Source organism: Heterocephalus glaber, unplaced genomic scaffold (assembly GCF_053883595.1).
Source record: "Heterocephalus glaber isolate CG9 unplaced genomic scaffold, H.glaber_assembly_v1.0 deba00001442, whole genome shotgun sequence".
NCBI lineage: Eukaryota > Metazoa > Chordata > Mammalia > Rodentia > Bathyergidae > Heterocephalus > Heterocephalus glaber.
The window spans coordinates 1,929,870-1,939,621 of record NW_028258296.1 but is presented as its reverse complement, the minus strand read 5'-3'; the positions used below and the strand labels follow the sequence as shown (position 1 = coordinate 1,939,621).

At 44.6% G+C, this 9,752-nt stretch overlaps 1 protein-coding gene across 17 annotated transcripts in view; it reads left to right on the top strand.

Moving 5' to 3' along the window:
* Nucleotides 1-2,142: 2,142 nt before the first annotated feature.
* Nucleotides 2,143-9,752, top strand: part of Dock7 (dedicator of cytokinesis 7) — a 198,422-nt gene continuing 190,812 nt past the window's right edge. For all 17 annotated transcript variants that reach the window (XR_015451897.1, XR_015451898.1, XM_021255643.2 and 14 more), the window contains exon 1: nt 2,143-2,274. Coding sequence is in view for 15 of the 17 variants with exons in the window: in XM_021255643.2 (XP_021111302.1) it covers nt 2,237-2,274 (38 nt within the window). In the remaining 2 variants the exon portion in view is untranslated. The remainder of the gene's footprint in view (nt 2,275-9,752) is intronic.

Below are 9,752 nucleotides of genomic sequence, written 5' to 3'. Positions count from 1 at the left end.
GCCCTTCAGCCATCCAAGGCAGACCCTTTGGTTTTCTTATGAGGACTCACAGCTCCAGGCCTTCAACTTTCAACTGGGTCCTCTAGCTCTCTAGAACACAGTCGGCCATTTGGCTTCCTTCCACTGACTTTATAGGCAGGCATTGCGAGCCTACTTTGTAAACCCTTTATATAATCACACATATATTTATATTAAATCTGTTCCTCTACTGAACCCTGATAACACTACCCAACTAAAAAACCAAAAGATCTGGCAAAGTCCAAGGCTCCTGTCATGTCACAAGGAGCTCCTCTTCAGTTTTTTGCTGTCCTCCCTGCTGTTTGACATCCCGCTCAGGTAGGTTTTCATTCTTTAGATGGCGTTCCCTGGGTTGTAAAGGCCATTTTTAGTTCGGATTGGGCCTCAACAGGCTTGATTCACGTGCCTCACCCTAAACCAGACTCAGAAGCTGGAGGATGTGCTGGTCCGCTTGGCCAGGCCCTGGTCCCGTGCTCACCTTTGAAACTGGGAGGGAGGCCATCAGCCCCTCCAGAGGACAGTGGAGCATGTGTGAGTTGTGGTTCTGTGGGGGGCATGGATGCTATGCTGGTCATCTACAGATACCACCCACTTTGGCAGTGATTGCAGCTCTTCTGCAGAGCTAGGGGCTACCGTCTCCCCTTGGAGTGGTCTCAGTTCTGTTCCCCAGTGTATGGATTCATCCTACTTGTCCTCCTCCTCCTGGAAATGCTTCCAGTTGAGCGTCACAGTGCATGCAATGTCCTTTCAGACACTTTGGCAGCCAGCGAGGCATGTATACAAAGACCCATTCAAAGCAAAATGTGGTCAGTCTCTAAGAGAGTACTGAAAAGATGCTTGCGAGCAGAGATAAAGGCCTAGGATGTCTGGCTGGAGCATGAGAGCAGAGGAATGATTCAGAGCTATCAAGCACCCCGGAGAAGTTGAAGTGCAGGATGAATAGTGATAATAACAGCAGTGAATCCATTAGTACTCATCATGTGCCAGGCCGTTCTAAGAAATTTATATGAGTAGCTCAATGAATCTTCACAACACCCTTGCAAGTAGGCACCATTATTTCCTCCATTTTAAGATAAGGTTCAGTAACTTGCCCAAGATCACACAGCAAGGAAATGGCAGAATATATGGGCCCATTATGGAGGGTCTTAAAGGTCCGGCACAGTGTTGGTCTCCACCTACAGCTCTCTGAGTAGCTGCTTATCATTGTTGATGAACTCAAACTTTCTAAAAGCAGGGCTGTATTTAGTTCACCTTTGCCAAGTCCGAGTGAGCTCTACACTTAGGCAGACGCTAAATACATGTTCTCTTTGAACAAACCATCTTTCCTCCTCTGTAAACAAGTGTTTTAAGAGCAATGTCTTACTGGGATGAGCACTGCTGCAAGAATAAACTCGGTCTCCCACCAGAGGAGAGCCCGAGACTGAAGCTAGAGGCCTGGGCCAGCAGGCTCTCACGGCGACTGTCACTGGGCAAGAGACCTGGTGGCCCAGGCTACAGGTTTGGCGGGGACACGCAGGGAATAAAGTCACACTATCACTGCCCAGACCAAATTCCTGCAGTCCGTTAGACGAAAGGTGCCACAACAAGCCAAGGTATGCCTCCCAGGTTCACCTTTTCAGTGACCAGAAAGCATGCGCTGGGAGTCCGGCCGCGGAAACATTCGGATCCCAGCAGAACAGGAAGAGCCGGAGCTCTGCGCCTCCGCGCCCTGGCTGCTGTGGCAAAGGCGGTTTCAGGGGCGCACAGGTTATGGGCAGAGGTCAGCACGTGCAGAGACCTGGACCTGCATCTGTACCCCAAAGGAGCAACGGGCTGAGGAGCGAGGGGCCTCAGAGGGAAGGCGGCCCCTCGGGGACGGGCTCGTCCCCGTGCACCCGGCCGGCCCGTGGCTTCAGGCTGAGGGGACCACGTCCCGCGGGGAGGCGCGGCAGCCGCCTGCAGGGCGAGGTCTCCAGCCCGCCCGGTGCCGCAGGAGGCCGCGGGGACGCGGGGCTGAGGCGCGCGGGACCGGGGCGCCGCGTCCTCCCCTCCCCCTCCCCCGGGAGCGCGCCCCGCCCTTCCCGGAGCCCCGCCCCCGCGCGCCTCCGCGGAGCTTTACGGCGGTCGGGCCGGCGCCGGCCCAGCCCGGTCCTGAGGCGCGCGCGGGCGGAACCCGGGAGCGGGGACGCGGAGGACGGACGGAGGGAGGGACGGAGGGACGGAGGAGCCGCGCCGCGCCATGGCCGAGCGCCGCGCCTTCGCCCAGAAGATCAGCAGGTCCGTGCGGCGGGGGCCGGGGGTGGGCGCGGGGTGGGCTCGGGGCGGGCGCGCTCGGGTGCGGGGCGCGAGGCCTGGCGCGGCCAGGAGCCGGCCAAGGAGGGACGTGGCGGGGGCGGGGGCGGGGGCGGCGCGGCGTCTTTGTGTCCCCGCTGCCCGCCCCTCTGGCGCCCGCGCCCCCTCCCCGGCGGAGCGGGTCCCCCAAGCCTCGCGGGCCGCGGCAGGGGACGAGAGGAGGGACGCGGGGTGCGGGAGCCGGGACCCGAAAGCTCGGGCGGGGTCGGGGTCGGGGTCGGGGGACCCGGGGGCGGGGCCCGCGGGCCGGAAGCGGGGTGGCAGAGCCCCCTCCCCGCTGCTCGGGCGTCGTGGGCGGGAGTCCCTGGTCACCCCAAAGCCAAACCTCGAGATGGGAAGCAGTGAGTGTTGGAGCGGAGTTAAAAAAGGCACGGGACAGTTTTGGTCTCAGCTAAACCCTCTTTCTTCGGATTGTGATATTCTAAGAAAGAAAACATTGAAATGAAATACATGTGTATTTAAAGCGATTGTGTTTCTATGGCTCTGAATCTTTTCAGTCTGTGGACGTTTCTTGAACAGTTCTGGACCTACCAAAAAAGATCTTTAGTAACTGCTCCCCTCCCCCATATCGTTTAGCTCTTTTGACACCTTGTTCATTTAAAACTAACTTCTTCGATAAAAGCTTTGGTACCTTTTGTTTCTTTTTGACTTTTAAACATTTTCTCCTTAGAGCCAATAGAGCAAAGGCTCTGTCAGACTCTGACATGAGCTTAAATTCTATTTTCTAACTTGGGAGCTTGGCCAAGTCGTTGAAACCCCCTTAAGTGTTAGTTTCCTTATCTGAAAAGTGAGGACATAACAGTACCCCGCTCATAGCGTTGGTGTGAACATTAAATCACCTCATTTGTATAAAGTGCATAGCAATGCGGCCTACCCTGGCTGTCACTGAATGCTAGTAATAATTAGTAGAACCGAGGAAATTACTGCTTTTTTCTTTTGTAAAGTAATTGGGTTTTCTGAGGTAATGCCATTTTAAAATGATATATTGACACATTTTTGATACTAATTTCTCTTTAATAGAACCAAAGTTTATCTCTGAACACATTGTGTTATTTAAATAAGTACACACAACAGTGAGAGATGCAGCCTATACAATGTCTGTTTTCCACTGATGGAGTTTGTCATCAGATGGGACAGGACCAACCACAAGAAAAAAGGATAATTAATTGTGCAAGACAGCCCGAAGTGCAAATAAAGATAGTCTTATAAAGTTATAAAATGTAGGCATAGCGCTGCGCTGAGTAGAGAGACTCAGGAGGTAGACGTGGTCGGCTGTGGAAGGTGAGGCAGGTGGATGAGGAGGTGGTTGCTGAGGCCAACAGAAGAGGTTTGAGAGTGGTGAATGAGCTGCGAGGGAAATGATTCCGATTTGGACATGTTGATTTTGAGGGGCTTATGAATCGCTTAAAAAGAATCATCTGTTTGGTTATTGGTGTAAATTTAAGGCACCGAAGAGAGACTGGGCTAGAGATTTAGATTTGGGAATCATCAGCAAATAGGCTGTAATTGAAGCCAGGGGAGCCCAGGCTCTGTCCAGGGAGATCGTGCAGACCTAACTTGGAGGAAAAGCCTGCGAGAGAACTGCTCTAGATACAGTAATTACTAGATGCTTAGGAGAATAAAAGTACTTCCTCCTTGTTACCAAATACAGTTGGATAATTCTTCTGAATCCTTGTTTTGTTGCTCGGTTTCCTATTAGAGGAAGCATAGTACAAATCCTGGAGATAAACTGGGCTTGACAGCCTGGCCCTGCCACTCACTCAGTCAACTTGGGCGAGTTTCTTGGCTCCACTTCGCCACATTTCCGTATCTAAAAACGGGGGTGATAGTAAGACTTACTTTATGTTCTTGTGAGGAGGCAAGAAGTCGATACCTTTGACATGCTTAGAACAATATTTTGTAAATAATAGATGTTTAGTAAATAACAACTTTATTACAATAGTTAAATGTGGTTTAGAAGCTTTTCTTGGAAGAGATAATCCTTCCTGTGATGTGCATATATGAAATTTGTTGGTCTCTGAAAAGACTATTGTCTGGAACTTTTTTTTAAGCTTCATGATTGTTCAGAAAGCTTTACTTTACAAAGAATTGTACTGATCTCTTTCTGGCTCAGTTTTTAGCCTTTCGAATTTAGTGCTGTTATTTTTCGAGGCTCATTTGATGATTTCTGAAAGCTCTTTATTCATGTTTCGCTAATCATACTGCCTACCTCAGCTCACGTAGAAAAGCAGGATATATATTTTGTTCATATCATGTAATTACCTCTTATGTGTCCACTCTGCTTTTTGAGAACAAGGCCCATGTATTTGTGGAATGCTGAATATTTTAGATGAATGATTTAGGATTTTGTTTGGATTATTGCATCTTAACACTTGGTATTCAGCAGGAGGATGAGCACGTGTGCACACTCACCCACAGAGGGACATTTTACCCATAGAGACAAGAGAATATAGTAATACGGGCTCTACGGTCAGAATGCACAGGCTGAAATTTTGCTTATACTGTATAATAGTTGAAATTCTGAGCAGCTGATCTAAACTGTGTCTTGGTTTTCGAATAAGAAAAATGGGGATAAAATCCTCCCTAAGATTAAGGGTTAAATGAGTTAATGCATGTGAAATAGTTAGATCTGTACCTGAAACATTAGCAGTGAGAAACATCTTAACTACTGCTGTTGTCATTCCTTTTTATTTGCTATTATTATTACTACCATTTTCTTGATGGGGAAATAAGGGGTAGAAAGAATGATGTTATTTGAGACTTAAACCCTAGTTCTCTGATTTCAGATATTTTGCCTATTTATTTATTTATTTGGTTTTTTTGGGGACAAGGTCCTCACTGTGTAGTTCAGACTGGCCTTCAACTCACTATGTATGCTAGGCTGACCTGGAACTCACAGGGATCATCCCACCTCAGCCTCCTAAGTGCTGGGGTTACAGGAATGTGCCACCACACCTACCTGGAACAGTGCTGCTATTAATAGCCAAAAATTATGCATGTTTTCATTGTTTTTCATTTGTCAGCTGGTGTCATTCTAAGAAGCAGAACTTAATGAAGGGTTTTTGTCAGATCTTTATTTCTGAGGAAAATATTACATCAGTAAGATTTCATGGAGATAGGCTTGTTTAACACCTCAGTTGCTGTCGGTCTTGTGTCTGTTAATGACTGGCTACATAAATCTGGTCTTTCAGAGTGCAGAATTTACTTGTTGAGTTCATATTTCATGTGTCGTGAACTGCTTCACTGCTGCCTGTTTTGTCTTGTTGGACACATACATTTCCAGATCTCTTGTTGTTCTCATCTCTTGAATTCCCTTTTTTGTGTGTGATGCTGAGCCCAGGGGCTTGTGCATGCTAGGCAAGGGCTCTACCACTGAGCTACAACCTCAGCCTGCATCTCACTAGTTTTTCAGACTGAATATTTAATCTGTTTCTGGTTTGCAAGTGCAGTACTGTTAAGAGACTAGAACAATTCAGAGTTGACCTTTTATTAATGTCTTTTATTTTATTTTTTTTTGGTACTGGGAATCGAACTCGGGACCGTCTGCTTGCGAGGTTATTTTAGATGAGGTTTACTGTATATAATTTCTCTTATTTACCACTTTTGTTTCTCTACCTCTCCATCTTTGAAAAGTTTGAGTCTGAGTCCTTTATTTTAACCTAAGCATACTGCTGTCTGGACACATCATGTAACCATCTTTCCCTGGAGCTGGCAAGGTCTCTTGTCCCTAAAGCCTGTTTGTTTTATTGTACTTTGAAACTCATTCCTTGCCTCGTCTGTCAGAACCTTGGTTTCTACACTTCTCTTTCCTTTTTGACATCTTTATTCCTTTTTATGGACCTTTTCTTTAAGCCATGAGACTTACTATTGCCTTTCTCATCGTAAAACAAAGAGCCATAGCACTTTTAGCTGCCCAGTTAATTTTTCCTTTTTCTTTCTAGTCATATTTCTCCTATGTATGTGGTATATTCATGACTCCTTCCTTACTGTGCTCCTCTTTGTGAATCTTTGTGTACCTGAAGTGTAGAACTCTCGAGGGTTAAGAACCTTTGACTTTTTTTCCTCCCCTTGTCACTGATTTCATGAGCTTCTTTGCTTCTTCTGATTGCTCATGTGCTTCATTTTTTTTTTCCTGGTACTGGGAATTGAACCCACGGAGTACTGAACTAATGTGTGTCTCCAAAAATAAGACCTAGCTGGAAAAGAATCAGTCCTGAAAACTAGAGATCAAAAATGCCAGCCCCGTGAGCCTATCTTTGCCTTCCCTGCCTCACAGAGAAGGCACTGAGCAACAGAATACTGACAACGTTTTTGATCTCTAGTTTTCAAGGCAGATTATTTTCTGGCTAGATCTTATTCTCAGGGAAAGAGAATATGTCTTCAGCTCCCTCTTTTTTTTTTTTCAGTACCCGGGATCCAACTCAGGACCTTGTGCTTGCAAGGCAGGCATGGAGTCACTGAGCTGTATCTCTGGCCCCTTCAGCTCCCTCTCTTTAAAAATTAATTTTATTTATTTTTATTTTTGTGAGAGCATCTTGCTAAGGTGCCTGTCCTGATCTCAAACCTGCTGTCTCCCTGCCCCAGCCTTCCAGTAGCTAGGATTATAGGCATGCACCACTATGTCTGGCTTCTTGTCCCTTTTTTATACTGCTATTTAAAATTCTTTAACGGATGATCTGAGTCTTGATTTTGGGGGGTTTTTTTGGTACTGGGGTTCGAACTCAGGACCTTGTGCTTACAAGACAGGCACTGGAACCACTGAGCTAAATCCCCAGCCCTTGATTTTCTTTTTTTGTTGTTGTTTTTTGTTTTTTGAGGCAGGGTCTCCTTTGTAGTTCAGGCTGGCCCTGAACTCACCATGTAGCCCAGGTTGGCCTCAAACTCATGGTGATCCTCCAGCCTCAGCCTTCTGAGTGCTGGGATTGTAGGCGTGTACCCCCATGCTCAGCAGTCTTGATTTTCTATCTCTGGTACCTTGCAGAGTCTTGTGGATGCTGAACCCGTAAGTGCTGCTTGAATGAATGCCACCCTGCCGCCTTGGCACCTGCTTCATTGCCGTAGATTGCAGCAGGGTCATAACTGGTCTAGCCTCTCCATCCTTTAGTTCAGATGTGGTTCAAGGTTTCCCTACAGCACAGCTTTGTCATAGCATTCTTTTTTTTAAGAATGCAGAGAGGTTTCTTAGAGCGTTAAGTGCAGACTCTTGCAGTGTTTTAGTGTAGTCTATAACCTGGTCTTGTTCTTGTTTACACTTTGTCTTCCAGGAAGTTTGGTGTTTTCTTTGAGCTCCCACAAATGCTGTGCTCATTTCCAACCCTGTGATTATTCTGCTGTTGTTTCTTTTTGGTGTTGTTCCTCTTTTTAAAGTCTTGCCCCTTCTTCAGATGACTCTAGTCCACTATCCTGACTTTTGGGATAACATTTCCTTTTTTTCTTAATGCTTACCACCTATGAACTCATCCATAAGCAGTATCATTTCTTTCTGTTTTGAAGGGAATGTTGTGTGTTTGTATGCTGTGCTGTCTTGCTTCTTTTGAACAATATATTTGTGAGATTCAGTCATGGTATTGTAATGAAAGCTTATTCATTTTCATTGCTTTATAGTATTTCATGTATAAATAAACCACAGTTTGTCTTGTGGAGGAACATTTGGATTGTTTCCAGTTTTTGACCATTAAAATATTCCTGTGAACATTGCTAGTATACATATGCATGAGTTTCTCTAGGGCAGTGATGGCGAAACTTTTAGAGCTTTCAGTGATGATAAATAGCTGGCTGTGGCATGTGTGCCATAGCTTCACCAACACTGCTCTAAGGTATACTTAACCATATAGTTCCTGGATCACAGGTATTTTATTGTACATCATGCTGATTTTATTTATCATTAAGTTTATTTGATTATGCCACACTATTTTCTAAAGTGGTATTTTGTTCTTTTAAACTGGTTCTGCATCTTTTCTTCAGTTACAAATAATCTTAATTATAGCCAACTTTGGGATTTAGTACACCATCTCCTCCACCCCCTTTAGAAAAGTATCTTGGCTGCTCTTAGCCCTTTTATTTTCCTTGTAAATTTTAGAATCCACCAAAAATTATAAAAAAAAAAACTAACAAAATAAAAACATGGTTAGAATTGATTGGGATTGTATTAAATCTATACATCAGTTTGGTGGAGGAAATGATCAGTAATCCATGGTGTATTTCTCTATTTAAGTCTCTTAAAATATTGTACAGTGAAGCTTTATAGTTTTCTCTGTAATAATCTTGAGCATCTTTAGTTAGATTTATTCTTAGGTGTAACAATGTTGTATCCAGCCATACTTTGCTAAACATAATTTAAAAAACCTGTTTGTAGATTCCTTTGATTAGGACACCCGTATCACCTGGGCATCGTGAAGTTTTGTTTCTTCCTTCCCATCTCTTACAACTGATTTCTTGGTGTGTAGGCTGTTTGTGGTGGCTTGGATCTTGACTCTTCCCAAGGCCCCTGTGTTAAAGGCTTAGGAAGAGAGTTACAAAAACTCAAAGTAAAAATACCTTGTGAGCCATCCCACTTCTGAATGAATGTCCAGAGGAAAAGAAGTGTGTCAAAGAGATACCTGCATTTCTGTGTTTACTGTAGCCTGTGCACAACAGCTAAGAGAGGTCCATCAGCAGATGAATGGGTAAAGAAAATGTTGTGTATACACGCAATGGAGTGTTTCTCAGTCATAGAAAAGAATGAAATCCTATCATAGCAATGTGGATGAAATGGGAGCTCGTTACAAGTGAAATAAGCAGTCACGGAAAGACAAATAGTGTATGTTCTCACTCATGTGGAAGCTATGAAAATTGATTACATGGAAATGGAGACTGGAAGTCACTGGTGGTTAGGAAGGGTAAGGAAGAGGTGCAGAGGTGGATTGGATAAAGGACACCATAACGCAGTTACATTGGAGAAGTAAGTTCTAATTTTCTACAGTCCAGCATGGTGGCTGTAGTTCACAGCAATGTATTATATATTTTGTAAAGAACTAGAAGAGAGGAGTGCAAAGGTTCTCAGTAAAGGAAGTGTTAAATGTTTAAGGAGATGGAAATCATAATTACCCTGATTTGACCCTTACACAATGTATATATGTATTGAGTTTTCTAAAGGAGAAAAAATCAATTGACTACAAAATGTAGGAGTGTATTTCTTGACATTGAATTTTGTTTCATTGATCTGTATGTCTATTTTCATACTAGTACCACATTGTTCTGATTACTGTTGCTTTATAGTATGTTTTGAGATCCACAAAGTATGAGTCCTCCAGCTCTTTTTATTTCAAAATTGTTTTGGCTATTCTGGATTTTTTTGCATTTCCATAAATGTTTTAGGATCAATATCAATATAAAGTTTGCTAGTTTCTGCAAAAATCCTTTGG